This window comes from Cydia pomonella, chromosome 7, assembly GCF_033807575.1.
Source record: "Cydia pomonella isolate Wapato2018A chromosome 7, ilCydPomo1, whole genome shotgun sequence".
Lineage (NCBI taxonomy): Eukaryota > Metazoa > Arthropoda > Insecta > Lepidoptera > Tortricidae > Cydia > Cydia pomonella.
In genome coordinates, this window is record NC_084709.1 from 2,010,723 (window position 1) to 2,038,617 (window position 27,895).

General features: G+C 38.1%; 3 protein-coding genes across 3 annotated transcripts in view; 1 reads left to right on the forward strand and 2 right to left on the reverse strand.

Moving 5' to 3' along the window:
• The window catches only part of LOC133519582 (uncharacterized), a 60,692-nt gene extending 50,526 nt beyond the window's left edge, over positions 1-10,166 (forward strand). The window contains exons 12-17 of the mRNA XM_061853603.1: positions 10-206; positions 3,357-3,405; positions 4,656-4,836; positions 6,962-7,113; positions 8,210-8,386; positions 9,628-10,166. Coding sequence (XP_061709587.1) covers positions 10-206; positions 3,357-3,405; positions 4,656-4,836; positions 6,962-7,113; positions 8,210-8,386; positions 9,628-9,812 — 941 coding nt within the window. The 3' untranslated portion in view covers positions 9,813-10,166. The remainder of the gene's footprint in view (positions 1-9; positions 207-3,356; positions 3,406-4,655; positions 4,837-6,961; positions 7,114-8,209; positions 8,387-9,627) is intronic.
• Positions 10,167-12,029: 1,863 nt separating this feature from the next.
• On the reverse strand, positions 12,030-20,277 carry LOC133519579 (E3 SUMO-protein ligase NSE2-like). The gene is made up of 5 exons (XM_061853599.1): positions 19,968-20,277; positions 17,894-18,044; positions 17,441-17,490; positions 15,899-16,019; positions 12,030-14,926 (listed from the first exon to the last, which is right to left on the reverse strand). The coding sequence occupies exons 1-5, from the start codon at positions 20,154-20,156 to the stop codon at positions 14,787-14,789; spliced, it is 651 nt and encodes a 216-aa protein (XP_061709583.1). The 5' UTR covers positions 20,157-20,277; the 3' UTR covers positions 12,030-14,786.
• A 3,000-nt stretch (positions 20,278-23,277) lies between these two features.
• On the reverse strand, positions 23,278-27,327 carry LOC133519572 (probable RNA-binding protein 46). The gene is made up of 4 exons (XM_061853584.1): positions 25,981-27,327; positions 25,224-25,717; positions 24,808-25,015; positions 23,278-24,272 (listed from the first exon to the last, which is right to left on the reverse strand). The coding sequence occupies exons 1-4, from the start codon at positions 26,635-26,637 to the stop codon at positions 24,096-24,098; spliced, it is 1,536 nt and encodes a 511-aa protein (XP_061709568.1). The 5' UTR covers positions 26,638-27,327; the 3' UTR covers positions 23,278-24,095.
• Positions 27,328-27,895: the final 568 nt, after the last annotated feature.

Below are 27,895 nucleotides of genomic sequence, written 5' to 3' on the forward strand. Positions count from 1 at the left end.
ACATTTCAGAGACAGTTCTCGGCATTGAATTAAATGCCCAGAAGCACCTACACCACCCTTTTATCACCGCGTTCGATGTCATCACTCAGATAATTTCCCAGCGGCTCCTGTCGCCCTGGCTATACTGGGATTGGGTCTTCAGACTGACGTCACTCTATAAGCTTCTCGAGGATAATTTAAAAATTGGTTATGCGTTCTTTGATGAGGTAGGTCACTTTTATATGAGTTCAACTTCAAACGCTACAAAATAATATTCACTCTGGCGTCTGATATAATTACTTTTCATTTAGTGTGTAGTCACTTATAGTGTGTTTCCAAATAACGCCATAGTTAATATATAAACTAAGTTTTACATTTTTAGGATTGTTACCTATTAGACTTCTCGGTATCGTAACGTGTATTTTTTTCCATGGGAGGGGTGTTAACCCGCCGCATAACCCCTATTATGCTGGAGGACCACGTCCTATGTTGGTCAGCGAGTCCATCGTACTTAGCCGGATGGCTTAGCTAGGTTGTGCTATCGACCATTCCCCCATCCACCAACCGGATACGCTCCTCTACGCCGTGAGGACCAGCGCGAGAAAGGCTACCAACCCGTTTCTCAGTTGCTAGAGGATGACCGTGGCAACCTCATTACAAATAATGTGGAGATAAAAAACACGTGGGGTAACTACTTTCAGCAACTGCTTAACTGCCCTGAACTGGGTGAGACAATTCCTCGCACGATAAATGATAACCATATAGAGGCAGAGCCACTGTCTTTCGATGAGGTGCGACAAGCCATCTTGAGACTTAAGAATAATAAAGCTCCAGGAATTGATGGCATACCATCGGAGGTGTGGAGATATGGCGGAGGATGGATACAGTCACAGTTGTATGAGCTAATTCTTAAGATCTGGGAGGTGGGACAACAGCCTCACGAGTGGACAGATGTAATCTGCCGGATCCATAAAAAAGGCTGTAAAAAGGGTTGCACGAATTATTGTGGGATTGCTCTTCTACCAACTGCGTACAAAGTTCTGTCGTATGTGCTGTTGAAGCGACTGGAACCATTTGCGGAAAAAATCCTTAGTGATTATCAGTGTGGGTTCCGTCGCAATCGCAGTACTATTGATCAGATATTCCGGCTAAAATTACTGATGGAGAAGACATGAGAATACGCTCAGAGCTTTCACGCGTTGTTCGTGGATTTCAAAAAAGCTTATGACAGCATTGATCGGGGGATCCTGTACATCATTCTGAGGAATTTTATGTGTTCCAAATGGGTTGATTGACTTGATTGAAATGGCCACCAAAGAAAGTAAAATGAGGGTCAAGGTCAATAACTAATTAACAGAGGAGTTCGCTGTAATAACAGGGCTAAAGCAAGGTGATGCCCTGTCACCTATGCTTTTCAATTTAGTTTTAGAATGTGCGGTTCGAAAGGTGCTTGCACTAGATATCGGGCTAGAACTGAATGGGAAGCATGCGGTGATAGGGTATGCAGATGATTTAACCTTGCTTGGAAACGAAAAGAGATATTGCCGAGTCCGCTACAGTCCTGGAAAACGAGGCCAAAAAGGTGGGCCTAAGTATCAGCCATGAAAAATCAGAGTACCTATCTTCACTTGAAACGCTATAAAAACAAGCGCGTCAAAAGAGAAGATCTTCATGTTGGAGATATCATATATAAAGGGGTGGCCAAATTTAGATACTTAGGCTGCACCGTCACCGACACAAATACACGTGAGAAGGAAATTGACATCCGGGTTCAGAACGCCTTGCCATGTAGTGCTACCCTTCATAAAGTGTTAGTGTCCAAACTCCTGAGTAAGAACACAAAAATACGCATATATAAGACGGTCATACGGCCGATACTCATGTACGGATGCGAGACTTGGACACTAACACTTAAAGAAGAAAATAAACTCCTGGTAGCAGAAAGGAGAATACTTCGAAAAATCCTGGGCCCTGTGAGAAGAGAGGATGACAGTTTTAGACTCCGCAAAAACGTCGAGACTGAAGCTCTTGTGGCTACACCCAATATTGTCGGCGAAACAAAAGCTCACCGTCTCCACTGGCTCGGCCACGTTTTGAGAATGGAGGAGGATCGCGGCGCTAAAAGGGCATACCTGGGACGCCCAGTAGGGCGGAGGCCTATCGGACGTCCCAGATATCGCTGGGGCGATGCTGTTGAAGCGGACTTGCGCGATCTCCAAGCCGATAACTAGTGGAGAGGGATGGACGTAGGAGATGGCACAGGATCGAGACAACTGGCGTGTAGGTACTCGTGTCGGAGGCCAAGACTCATTTTGGGTCGCTGCGCCATTACACAGAGTAGTCATGTCTGAAAATATGGATATGGAAAAAGTGCCATGTATACACGACCTTATTGTCCATATATTAAGGTACTGTATATACATATTTTTGGCACTTTTTCCATATCGATATTTTCAGACGTGACCGTACAAGGCAGGCACGGAGCGACGAGCGACACAGCCTCCTCGTCTCAAAGCTAGCACACGACTGTCGGCCACGCCTTTTGAATAATGACTAATAATGTTCGATTTCTTTAAAAAAAATGTTTTATTGTTTTGCTACGTTGCATTTGTAGTACCAGTTAAACCATTTATTTTAGTTTATAAATAACTTCAATCGAATAAGGCGTTTAATAGAAATAGGCAAAATTAATCGTAAAACGGCCTGTCGAAATATTTATTTTATGAAGAAACTGTAAGTCACAGGAAAAAAGTCAGACGTTAGAAATGTACACAAAAATTAAATTCATTTAAAAAAAACCTAAGTATTTTTTTTGTTGAACCGTTAAGTAGATTTAGACTCTAGAAAGTAAGAGTTCACGACAATCACGACCAAGAACGGCGACTTAACCTCTAGCATCCCACGGTCCTAATACTGGTACAAATTACCTCCAATGAAATTTAAATCATTACTAAGGTAAATGGAATGCATTTGTATTGCAAAAATGAATCTATAATCGTACGATCTTTGCATTAGCAATACAAGTACATGCACTAGTAATGGACACCTCGGTCAGCTTAAAGTGTGCAACACTAGTGCCGCTAAAATACATAAGTCATTGACATATATCTAAGGACGGGCCTTACGGGCATTGAGAATGGGGCCAGTACAGCGGTGTCACGCACACGAATTCGAGCCAATCGTACAGCCTAACGTCACAACGCGATTGGTTGATGAGTTCGCATCACGCGCGCGATCGGTCGCAACTAGTTGCATTAGACTGCATGATTGGCTTGAATTCGTGAGTGACACCGCTGAACTAGCACCATTCTAAGTGCCCGTAAGGTCCTTATATATAATTATGTCAATGCCATAAGTATATTGTTTTGATATTTCAGACGTTACGTGCTAAAAGGAAACAACTAGCAAGCGGGGTGGTTGAGAATGGTGAGTTAAGGACATTAAAAATAGAAAACAACAGAAATAATTGGTTTATATTAACCATTTCAGCGCTAATCATGACACGAAGTAATTTTGCCTCTACGAAGCATTTCCGCTGCATACCGTGAAACCCATGTTATCGGATACGACGTAGCGCTACAACCGTAGCTCAGCATTGAATGTGTTAATAGATTGTGTGTTCGGAAATGACCGAAGCCCTAATCTAGGATATATATATATATATATATATATATATATATAAGACTATTGATTGTTTTTATATACTAGATTAGGGCTTCGGTCATTTCCGATCACGCACACTACTAAGTTATATTGAGAATTCACCAGTAACAATGTGCTAATACATAACTATACTATGTGTTTATCGGATTGACATATATCTAAGGGCGGGCTTTACGGACAATAAGAATGGGGCCAGTACAGCGGTGTCACGCACACGAATTCGAGCCAATCGTGCAGTCTAACGCCACAACGCGATCGGATGATGAGTTCGCATCGCGCGCGCGATTGGCCACAACTAGTTGCGTTAGACTGCACGTTTGGCTCGAATTCGTAAGTGACACCGCTGCACTAGCACCAATATCAGTGCCTGTAAGGCCCGTCCTTAGTTACATGTCAATGGTTTATCGAGATACGTCTGCTACTGTCAGTTGGCTAAGAGCGATTAGTTAGACCGGTTGCAAGTTGCAACACCGGTCGCATGTCGGAGTATTGTCGGAATCGGTGAATATTTCCAATTTTCATTAATTATAAGTCTGTCCTGTGTAATTATTGCTTACTTACTTGATAAAAATAAATTAATAATTTAAAAAACACTAGAATAACACGCTTTTATAAATGCACGTAAAAACCAAAAAGACCTTTCTCACAAGTGCAAACACGACTATGATACGATATTCCATCATGGAATGCCAGTGCCTATCTTCCGGCTTCATCATCAGACCTTGAAAACTAATCGTGGTCAAAGTTCATTACAATACTTTTCTAACAAATCCAAACACAGCTATGATACGATGTTCCATCATGAAGTTCCAGTTCATATCTTCCGGCTCCGTCATCAGATCAGTTCGACAGTGCCATATTATTGTATTGTCATCAGATCCTTTCCTTGGAAGATGGTTAAATTAGCTACCTTAGATTCCATTACATAGTTATATACCTACAGGTCGACCTAATAAAAGCGTGTTAATAATAAAACCGAAATTATTAAATAAGTGCATGTTTACATGTCACAGAACGTAAAACCTTCCTCGACATGTTGATCGAATCCGGACAAGCCCGGTACACGGACATCGAGCTTCGCGAGGAGATACTGTCAATAGTGTCCGCTGGCACGGACACGTCGGCTGTTGGGACTGCGTTCACGGCTCTCATGCTGTCCAGGCATCCCAGGGTGCAGGAGAAGGTGTATGCTGAGTAAGTATGCGACACTAATCTACAAACTTTTATCAATACTATAGTTTTAATATATATATAAAACACAGAATCTGTCCAAAGCGCTTCACACACCTTACTTAACGTAACTGACGATAGGGATGAAGCTGTACTTAGTACCTACGTTTAATGTATAGTCAGCCAAGAAAGTGGTTTACCACTTTTCGACCTTTTGTCAAGTAATAGAGTCCAAAAGTGGTAAACCACTTCATTGGCTGACTGTACCTATAGCTGCGTAGCCTGCGTTCAGCCGTCAGTTACTGAACAAATTCAAAAATTTATTCTGCAAGTAGGCCTCAAGGGCTCTTTTACAAGTCAATACAACATTTATAGTAACATCATATAGTGACATGAAAAATACATAACAACATTTATAAATACAACAGCCAATACCTGGGTAAACATTACATTATAATAATCTTAAAATAATAATTACTACAATACAATAGAGATGTATAGTCTCTATGGTTAAGTGCGGTGTGCATGGGCGTCACCAAGCGGGCAGGGGGGCAGCTGCCCCTTGGCCATATGAACTGCCCCCAGTGCAGTGCTGCAGTTTTTATTTAAGTTTCGAATGTTTTCTATACTGTGGCAAACCCACTTTGTCAGTAAAAATGTTGCGACATTCGAATTTTCTACGGGAGGACAACCCTTAGCACCTATTTTTTTAATTTGCCGTCTTTGTCTACTGACGGGAATAGCTTGTCAATAGTACATTGTGCAACGTGGGGGGTAAGTGAAATTTTGGATACGAGGGTAAATAAGAGGGAGAGGGAGGGAGGGAGAGGGAGGGGAACTAAAGACCCGAGTTTGCAACATTCTTACCCCCGGAGTTACACACAATGTTTTTCATCACACTTGCGAAGAAAAAACTAAATTTTATGCGATACAATTTTTAAATACGGTGACATATCAAACATTCGTCCGCCTTTTTGTAATTTCTTGGCAGGTGAGGCATCGAAGGCACAGACCTATTCGGCATTCAGCCACGATTGAAAATTATGTAAAAATATTTTAAACGGCTGTTAAATTAATCAAATTAAATAATTTTAAACATAAACAAAAATATTAAATTATAAACGTCAGTATTTTAAAAGTAAAACTCATTTATGCGACTTGGTTTGTATGAATAAGTGACGTAATAAAATAAAAAGTTATAACTCTCTAGGGAGTTATAGCAGAATTTTCACAATCCATAACTCCCGCGGGAACAAAATAAGTCTTTGTCCTTCAGCACACCTGCATGAAATAAGATCTTTTTCGAGCAAGTGTGATGAAAACTGTATGAACGATTCACTTGGCTACCCCCAGGAAGCACTAAAGACTGGCGTCCACTAGGCTGGCCGAGGCGAATCGAATCGCAATAATTCGCATTCTATACATTTACTATGAATAGTAAATTCGATTCGACGCGCCGCGGCTCTTTGTCAATAGATGCAGTTTCATATTAAACATTAGAAGGCGATGGCGATTCGCCTCTGCGAACCTAGTGATATCGTTTTTAATACAAGCTTTTATTTAACTTATCCTGTTAGTACAGTCGGCGTCAAATACTTAGTAACAACCAAAGTAGCCAAATAGTTCGGTACACCATATATTTAGTATGGTGTATTTGTGTACCGAACTATTTGGCCACGTTGACTGCTACGGAGTATTTGACGCTGACTGTATGTATAGGACAAATCTTGCAAGTTAAATATTGACCCCTTCCCGGTTTCCGATGAAGCTGAAAATTTGCATACATATATAAGTCGGGTGACAATGCAATATTATGGTACCATCAAGCTGATCTGATGATGGAGACAGGAGGTAGTCATAGGAACACTCTGTGATAAAACAACGCAACCTAATTGTGTTTGGGGTTTTTAGAATTGTCTCGATGAATATTAGTTGGCTGTGGAAAAAAAGTACAGTCAGCGATAAAACCTTGTACCAAAAATGAAATCAAATTTAGAACAATAATAAACTGCATCAATAAATTGCTCTGATACTTAGATTAAGATGATATTTGTAAAATTTGACGATTTAAAAGTGCTTGTTGCTAGGCCTATTTGAATAAAGAATATATTGAATTGAAATTTTTGCCAAAAACTTATTTTTATTCTAGATTGAAAGAAGTTTTCGGCGACTCCGACCGTCCAGTAACCTGGCAAGATCTACCAAAACTGAAATACCTCGAAATGGTGATTAAGGAAACTCTGCGACTGTACCCACCAGCGCCCGTCGTCGTTAGGGATGTCCACGAGACCGTTGTACTACGTACGTAGAGATATCTATGAATATTCTTACTTATACAGTGTGTCACTAGCCATTGGACAAAGCTGCAAGGTACATATGCATTAGGGTATTTAGGACCAGTGTACAAAGAATCATAACAGCCGGTGTAGTGGTTTCGAAGAGATTAATAAATTAGCAATTTTTACTTTGGAGCAGTCTGTATGTGTTAGTAGCTCCTAAGGTAATATCCTCAAAGAATAGTATGGAACCTTTTTCAACCTTTTTGATTATCTTTTTTATTTATGACACTAATAAGCTTCTGACTTTTGAAAAATGTCATCATCAACAAATTGTCAAAAACACTGCCAAACAGTAAGTATGTTTCTTTTTGTTGTCGGATATTGCAAATAACTTTTGTTCGAAAAAATTATTAAAAAAATATGAACGTCAGAGCATTAGTGAGAAGTAACCCTACGTGGGATTTCAGGGTTTGTCCAATGGCTAAGGTCACCCTGTATAGGTTTTTTCACTAGATTAAAGAAAAGAGGATTAGGGCGTCGGTCTGCTACCTGCTAAAGGATTTGGAACGAGCCCAATTAAATTCACAGACAACCCAGGACATATATAGAAATTAGTTATTGTGGCGTATGCTGCAAATGCAGATGCTGGTTGGATCCCACAGGGCCTACCACGAACCACGTTCGACGTGTTGCCTTCCTGTGACACTTACGTACGAATTTACAAGTGCGACAGAGAGGCAACACGTCGAGCGTGGTTCGCGGTAGACCCTCTGGCCAGGGCACTGGAGGCCTTGGTAATTTCTTTCTTCTATCTTTAGTTAGTAAAGCCAGGTGTTTTGATCAACCCTAGTGTGAAATGTTGATCTCAACTTGGACATCACCCAAATAATAGCGTAACCTACTAAAACAATTATGAAATGCTGGAATGTGTCATTCATTCCTTCTAGTTCTAAAAATATTGTAGCTTTTTCTTAGAAAATTCGAAACAATAACCCAATTCATTTTTTGTCAGTAATATATTTAAGCTGTGTTTTGCATATCCCCAAAATATTTATTAAAATGACAGTTCAAAAGGATTAGAACTAGCCTATCTAAATCTCAATTGTGTGTATCCGCAGCAAACGGGACAACATTGGTGCCGGGCACAGCGCTCATGCTGCACTTCTGGGGCACGCACCGCAACGTGCAGTACTGGGGCGCCGACGTGGAAGAGTTCCGGCCCGAGCGCTTCCTGGAGCCCTTGAGGCACCCCGCGCAATTCGCGCCGTTCAGCTACTCGCTGAGGAACTGTATCGGTATGTTCACCTGTCGCTCACACCTAGGGTTGCCAACCATAGTTCACAGATTTGCGATCAAATTGCGGGACTTGGGTTAAAATGCGAGACTCCGTCACCCGGCCTAACTGGCATGGAAAATTAATTTTCTAGGCATTGTACCGCCAAGAGCCAGTGAGCGCACGGTGTTTTCGCGCGATACTCACGTCGCGATATATTCTCTCTAACGTATGTTTCAGAGCTTGTAATCCAGTCTAGCGTTTAGCATGAAAACGGGACAATTTCCGTCCAGAAACGTGACGTCCCGCGTATAGCGGGACGGTTGGCGACTCTACTCACACCGCAACAACTTCGTTCGTTCGTCTATTAGACTCTATCGCTCAAATAATATGCAATGAGCGATAGAATCGAACCACAAGCTAAACATTTGCAAATGTATTAAGGACAAAATATGTGCGCTGGCAATATTATCATTAATGTCAAATTTCTAAGGAATCACGTCACTTTGTTACAAGCTTTTATTTAACTTGCAATGTCTTACGATCGGGTCAAATCCTGCAAGCTGAACTAGACGCACTTGCCATTAGGTGTTGGATTGAGCAGAAACTTTACATACACAAGTAATAATGCAATTTTATGCTACATACCATCAAGCTGATCTGATGATGAACACAGGAGATTGCCTTAGAAACTGTGTGATAAAATACGTTAGCTTAGTCGGATTCTAGAGGGGCTGATTTTCGCGGTAAGATGACGATCGAGTATTAATTTGGATTATTTGTAGTCCATTCAAAGTAAATCACTAGCTATATTATGCCTTTATCGTGCATTATTTTTGTGCTACAAAGAGCACCAGATTGTGAAATAGGCACCTATTGTGTCCATTACTGGGCCGTCCAATAATGGTTAAAATATTTCCGCCACTAGCTACAAAATGCGTCTAAAGCTGTCTTAAAAAACTTATTATAATATAAACTTGTTTTACAGTACATATGGTGCTACTTTACCGCACTAGTGCGCAAATTAGCATATTACGTTACTGTGTCAAACATTTAAAGGGCCATATGTACTGTAAAACGTTGTACGATACATGTGCGAATAGATAATTTGCAACTCGTGACGATTTAAAACACTCCCTTCGGTCGTGTTTTAATTTATCGCCACTCGTTTCGAATTTCGTATTTTTCACACTTGTATCGTAATGTACTATTTATTAATGCATAACTTTTCATAATTTCTACCAACGCCACCTATCGTTACAGGTGCAAACTACGCGATAATGTCAACAAAGACGAACTTGTCCAACCTGCTCCGTCGCTACATACTGCTACCGCCATCTAGCGTGCCGCCCGAGAAACTCGCATGCCCGTTGCGTGTCAAGTTTGACATCATGATGAAACATTGTGACAAGTTTGTGCTCAGGATTGACCACAGACACAAGGAATAAAATTCCCAGAAATGATTACCTACTAACGCGTCCTTAAGCTAGTTTTGTTAAAGCAGGTAAAGCAGGTTTTATACATTTTTCATCACACTTGCTCGAAAAAGATCTTATTTCATGCAGGTGTGCTGAAGGACAAAGGCCTATTTTGTTCCCACGGGAGTTATGGATTGTAAAAAAAATGCTATAACTCCCTATTATAATTATTAAAAACCAAATACAAACGATTGGTTTTGGTTTGTAATAATCTGGCTTGGTTTTATTTTGTTACTATCATAATTTGTGTTTTTAATATGATTATGTATTTAAACTTTATATTGTGTATTTTTGCAGCTGCCAAATAAATGATTTATCTATCTATTTTTTATTTATTACAAAATATATAAGCATTACAGTCAACAAAAACCAAGGCGCTTATATAATAGAACAATTCATTATAGGGTAAACCGTCTATTACTGGCCACCCTCCAATTACTGGCCACTTTATACTAAAAGGGATTCTGTTTAATAATCACACAATCTAAGTACAATATTTATTAAAGTTCTAAACATTAAATTCTGTTATTTTAGAAAAAAAATTATCATCAGAACGATAGTTATTTAGTTTACTTGAATTGTGTAAATAAATAAATAAAATTCTTATTTTAGCCATTTTAGTATAAGATGGCCAGTAATTGGAGGGCGGCCTGTAATAGACGGTTTACCCTATATACATGTAGATAGAAACAATCCACAAAAATAATACTACTGTCATAAAAACTAAAACTAAATTAAATAGAGTAAAATTACACAATATACATTACATTAAAAATTCATGCATTAGTTATAAGTATTTTTTAAATTAAAATAAAAACTTGCGAAAACTACACACAATTATTATTTTAATAAATTAAAAGTTTTCGACCAACTCCAAATCTTTTTTAGTTTAAATGTTGCCATATTTAATCCTCATTTCCTAATCGATATTAAAGGCATATTTCTGGATTGAACTCCAAGCCAGATTTACACATTATTTTAGTAAACACCCCTATAATGGAACAGGCACCAGTAATGGGATAGTATACACAAATCCTGTAAAACAAGTATTTACCATCAGTTTTTAATCGCTGGCAACATTTTACCATAAACAAGAGCCAAAGAGCTGCTTAAGTTTAATTTTTCATTGATATTTGTTGGTTTGAAAGTTAATAGCGCCATACATCCCATGACTGGATCAAAAAACCATAGTTTTAATTGGTTAATAATATTGAAACCAATAGGGTTGTTTCCAACAAATCTTAGGGCAGAATTGTATCCCAATAAATTCTTTTGGATTATAAGAACATGTTAAACTTTTAGGGGACCTGTAATGACCATATTTTTGTAAATATTGAATTTAAAATATCTTTTGGCACACATCACGTGACCAAACTCGAAACGTCATTGAAGATTCTGATGACGTCACAACTCTCGGATTGACACTGTTGACAGTAAGGCGATAAACAACAAATGACAAATGTCAGTTGACAGTTTGTATAGGGACCGTGCGCGTTGGAGGGTCTGCCATCTTGTGGCCTGAATCGGAACCATAAACATGCACATTTACACGTCACGTGTTTTCTTGTGCATAGTAGGTTCTGCCATCTTGTGGGCTACATCGGAACAAAAAACATCACATTTACGCCTCGCGCCAAAAATCTGACGGCTCCTGTGCTACCTCCTACAGTTCATGCACGCTCCCTATCTTCAACGTGTGTATGTAGTTGTGTCAAACCGTAAACTGTGACGAAACACAATTTTCAAAGAGCGTTTTGGGCGCAAAAGCATCTGTCAAAATATATTTTGTTAATTTAACATATTCAAGCCGTTTTTAGTATAAAAGTTGAATTTTAGGGCAACTTTTAGTTAATATAGAACGTAATACAAGCGTTTCAAAAAATTGGAAACAACCCTATTGCATCAGCTTTCATTAAATACATAGGAAACATAAAGGACGAATTGGACATTCAACTTTTAAAGCATAAAGCGGTAGAAATTTTACAGATGCCGGTGAAATATCAAAAATAGTGCCGTTAACATATTATCCAGATCAGTAGGGCTAAGATGGTCAGCTCTTTACCATTTGTCATTATGCCTGTCACGTTCTAACAATTATGTAAGCGCGAAAGTGACGGGCATAGTGACAAGTGATAAAAATTGAACCATGATGCCACCGCTGGTTTTAATGGTTAAATAAAACTATCATTAAATTGTGTAGTTTTTTTATTTCCAAATTAAAATTTTAAAAATATCTAAACATTAATCAATGATAAAAACTTTGTCGGTTGTCAATGCCGACCGTAGCGTGCATTAAGAGGGAAGTCACGTGATCGTTTAAACAAAAAGAGAACGTTTTTCCACATCTAAATATTTTCCATTTTCCATAATTTTTTACCCCCTTATTCATAAACGTGTACTAAAGTTAGGATGCAGCTGATCATCGTTTGTCCCTTTCCGACGTATTGATGGAAAGGGACAAACGATGATCAGCGGCATCGTAACTTTAGTACACGTTTATGAATAAGGGGGTTAGTATTTTATTGACAATGAAAAACTAGGTTTAGAGGTTTTCCTTTTTTTCAAAATTTACAAAACAAAATAAAATAAGCGAAACCTATAAAACTAGAATATCATAATGCTGAAGCGAACGACATCAAAATCAAAGTGATTTGTTAAGATTTATTTAGTGGAAAACGTTTTCTCCCGAAATGGAATTTCATAGAAAAAGTATTCTTCCCTCTTAATCAATGATAAAAACTAACTAAACTTAAAAGGCCGTTTCTCCATACAAACTTAGTCCCCATTTTCCCCTCTGGATATTAACATTATTATTATTTTCTAATTTTTTGTCTCCGATACCCAAAGGTTGTCTGGAAGACGCTCTTAGGCGATAACACCGCCTGTTGTTACCTCTATCAAATTGTCTTTGTTTGTTTCTGTACATTTATTGTCAACTATGTGAGGTATTCAATAAAGAGTATTGTATTGTATTGTATTGTTGTCCTAAAACACCCCAGAGGTGCAAAGGGCCTTCACCAGCTCGCGCCACGCCTTCCTATCTTCAGCTCGTCTTCTGGCCTCGCTCCAGCTCAACCCGACCGCTCGTAACTCTCTTTGGACGGACCGTTGCCAAGAGTGTACAGGACGCCCGGAGCCACGGCTTCTGTCCGGCGGTTTCCACGCGAAAGCTATGGTAGCATTATTCGTTTCCCCTCAATTGTACTGTATTGTATTATTGAAAATATGTCAACACAATTTGTTCTAAGTATCAGTGGCGGCGCGTCACAAATATTCGTAGGGAATCCGGAGCTAATTTTGCTTTCCTTTTCTCCATGAACCGATCGTGAAAGTACTCAACAGGCTGATATTAGACAAGCCGGTGGGAATCGAGTTCTTTGAACGATCCGCCACTGCTAAGTATATCAACCACAGCTATGCCCCTATGTTTTTTTTTTCGTATTATTAATTATTATAAGACGAAATTTGTTTTTCTTTCCTAATTTTTATAATAATCAAAAAATCTAAACAACTCAAACGTAGAGGCATAGCTATGGTTTTAATATACATCGAATTTAGTAAAAATATTTTCTGTTATGTCAACATCCAGAGGGCAAAATGGGGACTAAGTTTTGTATGGGGGTACGGCCTTTCCATACAAACGCAGTCTCCACGTTCCCCTCGCACAGTGGTCACACGCGTGCGACAGAGATAGGGACAGATGGGTCAATGTACGAAATTCTTCCTGCTTAGCATCCTTACTTTACATAGTATTATTTAACTGTCACGGACTTTAATTGTTGAGCTATACAGGGTTTACAAAGAGAATTTGAAATAGAGGTGGATTGTCAAAGAAAACTTAGTCACAGTCAATTTACTGCCATCTTTCGACACATGATTAAAACTTTTAGAACGCCATTTGACTTTGATCCTTATTCTTTCCCTGATATGTGTAAAATTTGTTAAATATGAAAAAGTGGCGCCATCTAATAGATCGAAGGCCAAAGGTATGGCATCTTTTCGAGTGATGGCGCCACAACCTTTAGCCGATGCCCGGTAAGATGGCGCCACTTTTTGATATTTAACAAATTTAACACATATTAGTGAAAATATAAGGATCAAAGTCAAATGGCATTCTAAAAGTTAATAATGTGTCGAGAGATGGCAGTAAATTTACTGTGGCTACAAAATTTTCCTTGCTTTACATTGGGCATTTCATACCTATATATAATATTGAACTACTGACAACCAATTTAGCTTGAACTCTAAATGTATCAAAATTTCTGTTACCGTACAGTCGACATATTAAATATCGACACTGACAAAGTGCCAAAAATATGTACTTACACACTTTCTTAATGTATGGGAAATAAGGTCGTGTATACATATTTTTGGCACTTTATCCATGTTTTTTTGATTTCCGTTAATTTTAAGGGTGCATACCTGAGCTTAAATTAAGTAACTTTGTCAAAGACACTGGTATTCTAATTAACTCCAGGTCGGAGATAATAAATTATTTTTATCTTATAAGGCCCTTACGAGCATATACACTTTCTTTAGGGCCTGAGGCCCTACCGGGAAAATCGAAGTTCGTCAATTGCGGGCATTTTTCTCTGTCACTCTAATTACGTCTTAATAAGTGTAAAAGAGAAAGATTCCCGCAAATTGCGAATTTCGGTTTTCGCGGTAGGCCCCCTGTTCACATATTGATTAGTGTGTACATTTGCTACTAAACTTACGTACTATCTTGATCTTAAATGACATTGATTATGTCACAGTTTTCAATTGTTTGGTTGAATTAAATGTTATGCCCGTGTTACAACAACGCTATATGCAACATTTAATTACTTTGTATATATATATTTTTTAACTATACCTTTTAGTTTCCTTAAACGCACTTACCCATACCCTGGAGTTAACGGAATTGAATAAAAACACGGTGTGACCTTGACTGTACCATATGTACTAGATGGTATCGTCTAAGGCGAGCGGGTCAGTGCCCTGTATCATGGTGGAGTGCGCGCGCAGCGTGAGGCGGAACTTGAGCTCCTCGTCGGGCGCGAGCTGCGCGGCCGCCACGGGCTGCTTGTTGCCGCAGCCCGCCACTGCGGACAACGTGGCGTCGTGTCACATTCTAGGCTACGAACCGGGTTTTTTTATTTACTTATTAAGAAACATATAGTCCTCCTCATCGTTTTCGATGACGGCGACCCCAAATAAACACATTATGGACGTTGTCTAGCGTGAGCCCTAATGTGGCTGGCCAGGCCGAACTTGCTCTTAAATACTCTATTGCACGCGTGACAATAAAGTTGGCCAGCTGCGTTGAACGTGTACACGTAGGAGGGCTTAGGTCTCTCTTTCCGTAACTGGCGTTTATTAAGAAACAAACAGTCATTCAATAACATTGATCAGTAGATTAAGCAGCAGTAAATAGACTTATAGTTTCATTAATTTACATATCAAAATACGAAAGTAATGCACTTTTTAAATGCAAAAATTTATTTAAATATAAAAAATTGGTTTATTTCGGTTTTCTCCCGCACTTTTATAAGAACGCGAACGTTTTGAGAACTTTAGTGTAACCTACAAAAACCGGTTTATTCGACGAGCGACGAAACGGCCGGCCGGTGGTGGTGTGCCACGTAAACAGACCGACACAGGAAGAAACCGGTTTTTACTGTTCTAAACTGGTAAATTTGACAAGAACTATTCTCATATAAACCGGTGGTTTTTCGAGCGAAACCGAAATTAAAAGATTTTGCGCAAGTACATGATGACGGTTTCAAAATTTAACCGGTTTCCAAGCCTTGGTCACATTGTTCTTTTATTAATATTATCCATTAGGGTCACATTTTGTGACAAAAAATGCAATAATAGTTATTTACGATACAAAAAAATACAAAGGGTTTTGTTTAACAGACGCCGGGTAGGACCAAGTTCTCCCCCCTCTCGCCAGGAGAGGGGACAGGAGAGCGGCAAGCCCCCCCCCCCCCATCATGGCCTTCCCGCGGCTGGGGGGACGGTGCGTAAACACATTCGCCCACTCCGTGAAAAAAAAAATAAAGGACCATTACCTGGGCACCTGGTTTTTCGGTTCACACTGAGCAGCTGCATGATGGAGGCCCGTTCATACACGTGGTTGCACAGGCTATTCCGGACTGGATCCTCAATGGGCTTCTTGGTTATTGGATCAATCTAAAATTAAAAATTGTTTATCACAGAAATTGGTTAGACACACCTCTATGAAAATTTATCCTATCTCTTTTTTTCTTTCAATCGGTATTATTTTTGGAACATTTGACCACGCATATTAATTACGCGTATTTAATTTTATTCCTCGAACAACCAATGTTAAGAACAAAGGAAGATATAAAGTTTCCCACAGACTAGAGGGACCGTATAAAGCGATCCGCGATCGCTAGTCATAGCACCTGTAGGCTTATAGGGGCATTAATTACGTCACACGATTTTCAAAGTTTTTGTGGTCACATATGGCGAACCAGTCCCCTGCTGTGACGTCACATTTTTGGCAATTTTTTTTCAACGACATCATCGAATCGATGTAATAGGTACTATTCATATTGTATCAAAATATTTTTGATAAAAGAAATATTAGTAATTATAACACAAAAACGATTAGGAAAGAAAATTATACGAATAAAACGATTATCGGTCCAAAAACTCGTTATATAACTGTACAGCGAATTAAAAAAATACGGTTACTGATGAAGTTAAAGTGACGTCACAAAGTTTGGGACTCGCCCCTCCCCCTTGTCACATGTCACATTTTCTTGACCCCCTCCTGTAGTGCTCACTAACCACAATATATTACATTCACAGGCTCGATACCACACCAATGTTCGGCAGACGTCCGTCCGTAACTGTAACTGTCATCGGACTGCCTACCCACATCCGCGTGCCCGAGACAGCGCCACAGCTGTCACTATATCTAGGCATAGATAACACTACACCTCCCTCCCCCTAAACGAGTGATAGCGAGATACTGTCGCAGTACACTGTGCTAAACCTACAGGATTTTATTCAACAAAACAAAAGCAACTCTGTTCCATTTAATAATGATTGCCCCACCAGAAATATATGATCATTGACATATCAAGAGGGCGCTGTTATTCTCATGCTGGTGACAGTTCAGTTTAGAATAGAATATCATTTATTTCAGTATAACTACACAGTTATACAATACATATAGTGAAAGAAAGAGAAAAAATGACTTAGAACTAACTTGTACACTGTATATAATTATACTGAAAAAGGTGTACACTCAGCATAATGCCAGGTCCTACTGAAGTAGTACGCTGACGCTGGTCTTCCGTGGACATCTGTAGGGAGCGTAGTTGCGCGCAGCTACCAACTACAGTTAAGTTACTGAGATAACTATAATAATTACGACAGTAAACTACGAAGCGGCAATGAAGCAGTTGACATCAAATGTTAGCATAACTATCATGGTCCAGTTTAGTATGAAAAATTTAATTCCAATGAAATTCCGCAATATGGCGCGTGATCATATATTACTGGTCAAACTTTAATTGAAGATCTGTACTAGTATTAGGACATTACGCTAGAGGTTAAACACAAAGTTAAAAAGTACTTACCATTCTATTGTCAGATTCAGTAATAGCTAAGTCAGATTCTTCTAAAATACCTGAAAAGTTAAAGAAATTGAATAAGTTGTTTAAAAAGCAGATGGAACCCCATGTTCTAGGATAAGGAGTACAATAATATTTAGCCGGGTCCGCATAGAGCGAGCATACGCGCGAGGCAACTTCCTCACGCACAATACGGCCAGTGTAGACGTGCCTCGGCCGAGGCGGCGCGCGCGTTTTCCTCGCCTGAGTGCGCCGCCTCGGCCGAGGCGTTAAATACAAACTAAGCATGTAATTAATAAATTTAAATTATAGCCTGCTCATCTTAGCCAATAATCTAAAACAAATATAGATTAAGCTAAGTATGTACTGATGTAAAACATAAAAAAAGAAAAAAATAAACAAATTAAAAATATATATATCTAACTCAACCTTAACAATGATTAGGAAAACTCAACTTACTCCTGGTTTCCATCATGGCCCGCTGCATCCTTTTGTTAATTTCCACAATATACGGGTGGTTGTCTACGCTGAGTCTCTTGTTTGCCAAGCTTACGAGGTACTGGCTGAATTTGTCTTCGAGCGAGTCTATGTTTGATGCATCTGTTTCTTCCTGTGAACATGACAAAAGCATTATGAGTTTATAGTTTTACTTCTATATAATCATTGGTTAAAACTAATTTTACGGTTTAAACGTGTTTTTAGTCACTCACGCGACATGTTTCAGAGGTCTCCTTATTCAAGCACTAACAGTGCGAACAGCATTCATGACGGGTGTACAAGAAGCATGGCCGTTGTGAACGCTGCTGCCTCGATGTTAAAATGAACGTCATCGGTTACCTAAACCAAAGCAGTGACAGTGCTATGCCCGGCACAGGATAAACCAGATTGGAGAGGATTGAGCATATTATGTCTGTTGAGATGTGATGAAAGGCCAAGATTTACGAAGTGTTCATAATTTTTGATAAAACTGGATGGATGGAAATGGGCTGATATTGCGAATAAGAGATTGGAGTAGAAGTTTTGGAATTTAATTTCATGAAAACCCATAATTTATGACCATCTTATGTTCCTTTAACAGCAACGCACATGACCTTTCACCCTTTTTAGTTATGCTGTGTCTTGTTTGTTTCAGCTATAATTTGCATATGAGAAAATAGCAGTATAGAAAATATTATACTTGTATTATTAATTTATTTATATAAAAAGAAAACTGAAAGATGACTAAGGTGAGCTACTTAAGCTTTGCTTACTCTTAATTATAATATGAGAACAACAGAATGGAGACAAATTTTAAACAGATTGGCTCTGTGAAAGTTGTTTCTTCGACTTAACATTTCTTTGGAAAAAACTGCTATAATATAGAATTGAATGAAGAGATGGGGTCTAATTACAATAATTTTATTTTTATTTATATTTTGATTCTAATGTTATTTAAATTTCTGATCTCAATTTTAATTTATTATAATTGTAATTCTCATTTTATATTATTTTTATTTTTTGACATATAAATTGGCTTTGTTTTTAATTTTACTTGGGATATTAATCCTGATACTAATTGATTTTAATTTTGATCTCATTGTTAATTTTATTTTTATTTTGATCCTGATTTTAATTTCTGATCTCAATTTTAAATGAAATAGGCTTTGTTTTAATTTTTATTTTAATTTTAAGTTAACTTAGTTTTAACTTTAATTTAGTAGTAATTTTATTTTGACATGTAAATTGACTTTATGAATAAATGAGTATGAGAATTATAAAATACGATGAGCTTGTCCAAATGTACAGTTAACAACAAATAGCAAGTTAACTAGGTGTAATATTTTTCTAGATTAAGATGTATTATTGGCAGTGATCGGAACTATGGGAGTAAAACTTTAACAAAACTTATCAAGCGGACGTAAAAAGAGTGCTTATAGCCTTAAACATATTCGAATATGTATGAATGTAAATATTTATATGGCTGTAAGTACTATACTATTCCTATCCCTATGGACATGAATATTTTTAGGGCTGTATGCACTATTTTATGTCCGCTTAACAAGTTTTGTTAAAGTTTTACTCCCATAGTTCCGATCACTGATTATACGTTAAGTTTCATGTACACCAAATAAACTAAACTATTTATAAAAATAAAGTATATTAAACTGTAACTTTTAACTGAGACTTTAATGTCCAAACTTAAGGTTTGCCAGCGAGTGACAGAGCACAGTATACTGGTAGTTCGCAGAACTGAATCAGAAACATGAAACTGCGGTCCAGAACTAGAGTTGTAGATGTAGGTGTCAAGACTGCTAAGCTTAAGTGGGACTGGGCTGGCCATGTCAGCCACATGCACCCTAAAAGGTGGGCCAAAATGATTACCGAGTGGGACCCACGGAACACCATAGATGGTGCAGGCCGGGGTGCAGGCAGACCGAAAAGGAGATGGCGGGACGACTTGGACGCATTTTATCCGAGTCGAGTGGAAGAAGCAAGAGCAGTGGGAGTGGGACACTAAATTAGGGTAAACTAAATAAATAAAAATGGTACATACTTCTGCCTTCGCCAAAGCCTGTTTAGCTACATCCTCCCGGGCTTCCAGCATGCAATACTCCGCCACATAAGACTTAAGCTTCGCGAATTCCTCTTCCTTCTCATCGTCCATGTATTTGGTGATATTGTCAGAGCAGAGATAGAGACTCGTCACACATTGCTTTCGGAGTTCGGCGAGATTTGTATCCATTGTGTACTGATACAAGAGAACAGTTTCTAAATAAATTCAATAAATACCGCCCTAGTTTTATATAAACAGAAACCGATAGAATAAACCAAACTACCAACGAGAAAGTGCGGCAACAAACAACTGTGATCAACTGTCACTTGTCACTGTCAGTCAGTCAGCCTTTTGAGAATGCGTTCAAATACCTACTAATAGTCCAAAAATTGTATAAAGTGCCAATTACATCCACACTTTATCAGGACCCGATTTCGGGCCCGAAATAGAATGTGTCAGTGCACATGGAAAAGTACCTTGTTGCAGGTATTGAGTTATGCATAGTTCCAAAAAGTAGATTAAATTTGCTATCAATACAAAAAAGAATAATGACTGTAGGTGGAACCACTATTTTTATATAAATTTTTGAATTTTCGACTTCCGAAATGCACAAGTTGAGAAAATTGCATTTAAAGTTTATAGTGGCAAAAAACACACTTCTACTTCGAAGTTACATAGTGAAGGGTATAATCATAATCTTTGGATGTTAAAGAATTATAATAAAGGTGAATTGTCTAAAAATACATGTTAATTATTCTGATTCCTTAGGTTGAACATGCCAGGGTGGAAGAAACACGAAAGTGTTAATTATACCCAATTCATAAAATAATGAGATTAAAACTGTTAGTTTCTCATCATAGTTACATATTCTATGGCATTTTGGGACAATTGAATGAAAGAAAACTCCATAATCAAAGAAATTTAATAATTACCGCATTTTTAACAATTACAAAAAAGATCACTAAAATATTAAAAATCAACAAAATAATTAGTAAATTCATGCTATATCACAAGATCAAATGGTATCGAGCGTGGTGTACCACAATGGTATAATAGAAATGGTGTTAAAGCAGTTTTTTTTAACAATAAAGTTTAGTGACTCGGTCGAAACTTTTGTATGGAAACGTAACTAGGGTACCTTGTCACGACATTTACTAAACTTTAGTAACTTAAACTCGATGATCACTATTTTAGTACCTATAATGCAAGAAATATCTGTAACAAAATGTTATTTAGGATAATTATAGCGGAAATCAATGTATTCTTATTTATAAAAACTTCTGTTTTAGTCATGTAAGAGATAAAGTTTAGCATTTTACTAAACTGGGTACCTTGTCACGCGAAGTCATTATCTTACATAAATGGAGTCAAACTAGAAAAAATAACTCAATTGTGTACATAACTGCACCTAATTTATGATTTATCAGTCTTTCGATCAATATTATAATACTAATTAAACGTCAAACAACTAAAATCACGGCTCAATTTTTCATTGACTAAATTCGAGATCAACAAATTAATTATTATACACCTGGTGACGCGACCTTGGTGTGGTTTTAGTAGGAGAAATATACCTAATCTAATCGGTATTTTCCCTCAATCTATCCTCAGCATGGACAACACACGATAGTGAAGGTGCAATTCTGTATCGATATCGATGAAACAGGCTTGGTGAAATATTCCGGGCATGGTTCTTTAAATCAAAATACTTTGTTTTAGTACAAAACAAAATAAAATAAGTAAATGTAATGTCGAGGTCTGTAATGATAGAATTATTGGATTTTTTTAATATAACAACGGCAGCCGACTGCAGCTGCAGACTAATATCGCGCACGGCGCGCGGCGCACGAGTCGCATCACATTCCCCTTCCCCGCCCCATCCCCCGGCCCCTCGGCACCTTCACCTTCAGCACCTCTGATCGAAGTAATGGCAAACGTATTAAATTAAAATAAATAGTTATTTCATACAAGAGTCATGCAAGTTGAATGTTTTCTTATAAAAAACATTAAGTTTTTTTTTTTGTTAAAAAAATTATTTTGTTATAGACCGATCCTATACCCTATCTTAGAAAGAGGTAAATATTGACAAAATTATTCAAAATTTAAGGCTTTTAAGACATGGCGTGACAAGGTACCCTGACTACTAAACTTTATATATACTAAAAAAACATAATTTTACTGATATTCTTATACACACGTGTTCCTTAGGATGTAAATAACACAAACCCATTTTGGCACTTTTTCACTAGCTTCCACAAAAACTCATGTAACTCGGGAACTAAATGTCGTGACTAGGTACCTTTCCAGATGCACTGACACAAATACTAATAGTGTTTTTAGGGTTCCGTAGCCAAATGGCAAAAAACGGAACCCTTATAGATTCGTCATGTCAGTCTGTCTGTCCGATTATGTCATAGCCACTTTTTTCCGAAACTATAAGAGCTATACTGTTCAAACTTGGTACGTAGATGTATTCTATGAACCGCATTAAGATTTTCACACAAAAATAGAAAAAAACAATAAATTTTGGGGGCTCCCCATACTTGGAACTGAAACTCGAAAAATCTTTTTTCATCAAACCCATACGTGTGGGGTATCTATGGATAGGTCTTCAAAAATGATATCGAGGTTTCTAATATCATTTTTTTCTAAACTGAATAATTTGCGCGAGACACTTCCAAAGTGGTAAAATGTGTCCCCCTCCCCCCTGTAACTTCTAAACAGAATAAAATATCAAAAAAAAAAATATGATGTACATTACCATGCAAACTTCCACCGAAAATTGGTTTGAACAAGATCTAGTAAGTAGTTTTTTTTAATACGTCATAAATGGTACGGAACCCTTCATGGGCAAGTCCGACTCGCACTTGACCACTTTTTAATGAAAACATGTCAAAAGCGCTTACCTTCTTTCTAATGCAAAAAAAATCGGAACTATGTGGGAGACAACCATATATGTGGGAACGAAAGGTCCGATCGCTGTTTCGCTCCAACCTATGGTTGTCCCCTTAGCAAGTCGCGCAATGACGTTGCCAGCGCGTTAAGAATACTAGATGGTTGGCAGCAATCTACTCTAGCGGCAATAGAAATGCATAATCTAGAAATTTCAACTGGCTAACTATCAGGGTTCATGAGATACAGCCTGGTGAGAGACAGACGGACGGCGGAGTAATAGGGTCCAGTTTGACACTATGGGTACGGAACCCTAAAAATACAATTACTCTGAAATGGCACGATTTAAGCAAAGCCCGTTGTCTTAAATACGCGACGATTCTGGGATCGATGATAGGTTAGAAAGGAAAATAATGCATCAGTTCCAAATGTTTATTAAGTAACTAGTCCTTTATACTTACCTACGTGTTAAATATATTACTACTTTTCTCTGAATATACTTAGGTATAAGCACAAGTAAGTAGTAGGAGGCGACTTTACATTACGTAAATAATGCCTATAAATATCTTCATTTATTTGAACAAAGAATCAACAGTCTTAAATCTAAGGTGAAATGATATGTCAAGTAAAATGTGTAGAAAGTTTGGGAAACTTGTCAAAACAAGCATTTTAAATAGTTGAAAAATTAAAGCCGAATACAAAATGGCCACATTTTGTCTACTTTACCATCCATTTAAAACGCTGTTGAAAATCTAAAGCAGAATACAACATGGCCACATTTTGTCTCCACTTTACCGTCCATTTAAAATGCCGTTGCCATTTTAAAGCAGAATACAAAATGGCCACATTTTGTCTCCACTTTACCGTCCATTTAAAATGCCGTTGCAAAAAGCAGAATACAAAATTGCCACATTTTGTCTACTTTTACCATCCATTTAAAATGCCGTTTAAAAAAAACAATTGATAATCTGCAATTATGCGTCTAAGGTCAGAAAAAAACAATTGAGATCTCAAAAGGTAATCAACTGTCAAGTCAAAACAAATATCTCGTCTTACTAACAACTATAAAATAAACTCGTCAAACATTCAACAACGCGTTCATATTTCATATGTGTATTAAGCGAAATTTATTCTTATTAACTCAGAATAAGATTGAAATTTCTTTACACCTAGGAAAATGAACTTTACTAAACAAAACTAAACCTTAACGAGATTAAGTTAAGGTGTAAATTACAGCTACAGTCTCATGTTATCAAAGATGTGGTATAAACTAGGGACGGCGGCGGTCAAGGGCGGCGGGCGCGCGTAGAGAGGGTACTCGTAGGGCAGGCTGTACGCGGGCAGCGGCTGCACCAGCGGCGGGTACAGCGGCGCGGGGGTCGCAGTGGAGCGCTCTACGTTCGCGCGCAGAGCCTGTAAAAAAAAATTCATTATATATCTAAATTACCACACGTCAGGATTATGACCAGGAGGAGCTTCGACTAGAACGATAGTTATCTTGAAAATTATCGTGATTTTTATGCCTGATAATGATCGATTTATTTGCCAATACCCTAAAATTTTACGAAATATAATTAGATGATTATTATTTTTACTATCAAAGAATTTAAAGAAAATAAATATAGCACCATCCACACCTGGGATAATTATTCAATATTTATCGGATAATTATCTGGATACTTTCGAACCCTGTATAAACGTAGAAGGGCAAGTGAGTTTTAAAGTGAGGGTAGAAAAATATATGAAGAGAATCTTATTACAAAGTGCAAGCCATAATGTATGGGAATACATCATGGTTACAATAAAATCAACCCTATCTCCTCCACCATAGGTTCATATTTAAGTAGCAAATTTAGGATGTTTCATTTCTATAGCTATTTGTTAGGAGGATCAGTCAATGAATATTTTATTATAACGGACAAGCAATAAAAAAAGAAAAGATGATTACCTTGATACATTGCAGCGCAATCTCTGCAGCCACCACCCGAGCCTGTACCGCGGTGAAGCAAGCTCTTGTCACAAATGGCCCAACGGGGCTGGGCACAGACAGCAGCGGCAGGCCCACTTGCGGCAGCTCTATGTGGCATACCCACATCACTGTTCCAGTCGGGTCTACGAACTGCTGGTAGGTGTAGTTCGGTGTGGCCCAGGAATATCTGCAGAAGTGGAATAAAATATTAGTGTGCTGCTAAATCACTAGAGAATAGCCGAACAGATTAAGATATCTTTTTCTAGTAAGGTAGGAATAAGACAGGAAAGGCTATTGAATATCTGCAGAAGCTAAACAGATTTGACAATTTTTTTTAGTATGGTACGAATAAGACAGGAAAGGTTTGTTACTGGCATTTGAAGCAAAATACTTACGTTTTACACATAGCATCAAGCTTAGCTGGAGCCAACATGTAGTTGTCCTTGAATGCCACACTCCTGTAGCTCGAAGCCCCATCTCCCGGAGACCCACAAACAGAGTCCGCAGCACACCCAGAGCTGATGCCCTCGTCTTCCTTGCCATTCTCGTATTCCCTCTTGTCAAAGTGCTGTTTGTAAAGCAACAAAGTCTGTGTCAAGTCCATATTATGATTAAACTTCGCATTGCCTTTATTTGATTTCTGAATCCTATATAACTCTCGGTCAACGGGCTTAGCCCATTTAATTTCTATCGTACTGCCTTCAACCTCGGCCCTTTGTAACTTCACCATCGCAAGTTCCGCTTGTTCCCTTTCAAAGAAATGTATGAAAGCGTAGTCATACATTTTCTTAACGCGCTCCACCTTTGCGTTGATGGTGGTTTCGAACAGATTTTGTATGGTATCAGGCGTTGTACTGATTAGAAAATTACGTACGTACAGTACTTTCACCTGGAACGCAAAGCGGCATGTAAGAAATAGCAGAGCAGCAAAGCATATGACTACGCAAATGTTAATTCGAACTATAAAGTACCTACTACGCCATACATTTTCTATGCTAGAAACTAATAAGCGTTCTATGTATTTTCTATAACCAGCGAGTACTTTATAGTTCGAAAACTACCGCGCGAAACGTCTTAGTTAACTAAACTTCAAAATTTAAGAATTGCATAGCCAAGAAAAAGAATTCGCTAACGCAAAAGAAAAACGCTTACCTTCTTCATCAGCTCGTCATCAATGTCTGGTTCAGGTTCAGCCCAGTCCAGCATCACATCCTGATCCCACAGTTTCACGCAACCAGGCACGAGGGCCCGTCGAGCCATGGCTGCAGCGCGATGGGAAGAAAACTCCACAAACGCAAACCCCCTGTTCTTGCTTCTGTCGAAGCAGTTCTTGTATAAAATCACGTCGACAATACCGGTGACTTTCCTCGAAAGTTCTTCATAAACTTCTTCCCTGGTTTTTGTTTGAGGAATACCACCCAAGAAAAGTCTGCAGTTGTCCACGGATTTTACGACGCCGATATGCCGGCCTGGTCTGACCTCGTATCCGTTCAGCTCTCTGATGGCGGCCGCCGCATCTTCTCGTCTCGTATACGTCACGAAGGCGTACCCTCGATTGGAGCCGCTGAAATCCATCATCAGTCTCATTTCGTAGATCTTCCCAAGCCTCGAAAAAATCGGAACCAGCTCATCTTCGAAGATCTGTCGAGGCAGCTTGCCGATGAAAACTTCGCAGCCTTTCGGAGGCGGCGGGCCGCTCCACCCTGGCGGTGGACCGAACTTCCTCTGACCATTTTCCTGTACTATATCATATCCAGTTTTCTCGCGCAATTCCAACAGTTTATGAGTAATCAGTTTATCCTGGTCCATATTTAATATTTTTGAAAAGTCGTGCGCGTTGAAATCGACTGCGCGGCGCGCGGAGAAAAGGCGGCGCGTCAAAGTGTCGGCTCCCTTTATAGTTTACCGACAAGAGGCCGCCCGGGTGTGACGTCACAGGTGGTTTGGCGGTTGAAATGGAACATTTAAAGTATTTTTTTAAGTTATTCTTCAATATTTTGATATATAAACAAAGGATAAATTATAAGAAACAGTTTTTAATAACAATACACAAATTTAAACCTAAATATCTATGTATATTAAAGTAAACTTGTAAATAAAGTAAGATTTTGAAACAAAGTGCAACATAAATGATGGTCGTAACTTGAATTACTTTTAAGTTTTAATTCGTCGTTTTTAATATAATCTTGGATAGATTTTGTAATTAAATTACTGGTTTCATTGTTTGGTAACTTTGTATCGACTAACATTCTATATTGCATCGAGTTTTGACAGAAATTCAAATTGAATTAATACTTAGTGTCGACAAAAGGTTTTGCGAGAACTTAAGTATAAAATGTGTTAAAAAATATTAACAATTCTAAGTTATTTTTGCATTTTTCACGGCAGATAAATAATATATACTTATTGGTTGAACATAAGAGCCATTTCTAATTTCATTCATTTTGTCTTAAAACTGCACAATTAAATTTTACCATGTTTGCTTTGGAAATTATATTTCAATTTTTTTAAATAAAATAGTGTAATGCTTGATTTTAAGAAGATTAAAATATATAACAAAGCTTGTATTGTTTCAATTTATTTATACGTAAAGTTAATACGATAAGGTTGCATAATTTGGTGACACCAGTTTTCACTAGATGGCGCTGTAATTGAAAGCTTCTATCGCAATCCGAAAGTATTGCAATTAAAGAGAATTTGAAATAGAGGTGTATTGTCAAAGAGAACTTTGTAGCTACAGTAAATTTACTGCCATATTTCTACAGATGATTAAAACTGTTAGAACGCCATTTGACTTTGTGCCTATTCTTTCACTGATTTGTGTTAAATATCAAAAAGTGGCGCCATCTTAACACAGTGAAAGAATAAGGATCGAAGTTAAATGGCGTTCTAAAAGTTTTAATCATGTGTCGAAAGATGGCAGTAAATTTACGTGGCTACAAAGTTTTCTTTGACCATACACCTCTATTTCAAATTCTCTTTGATTGTAATACTTTCAGATTGTGATAGAAGCGTTTTTAATTACAGCGCCATCTAGTGAAAACTGGTGTCATCAGATTATGGTCGC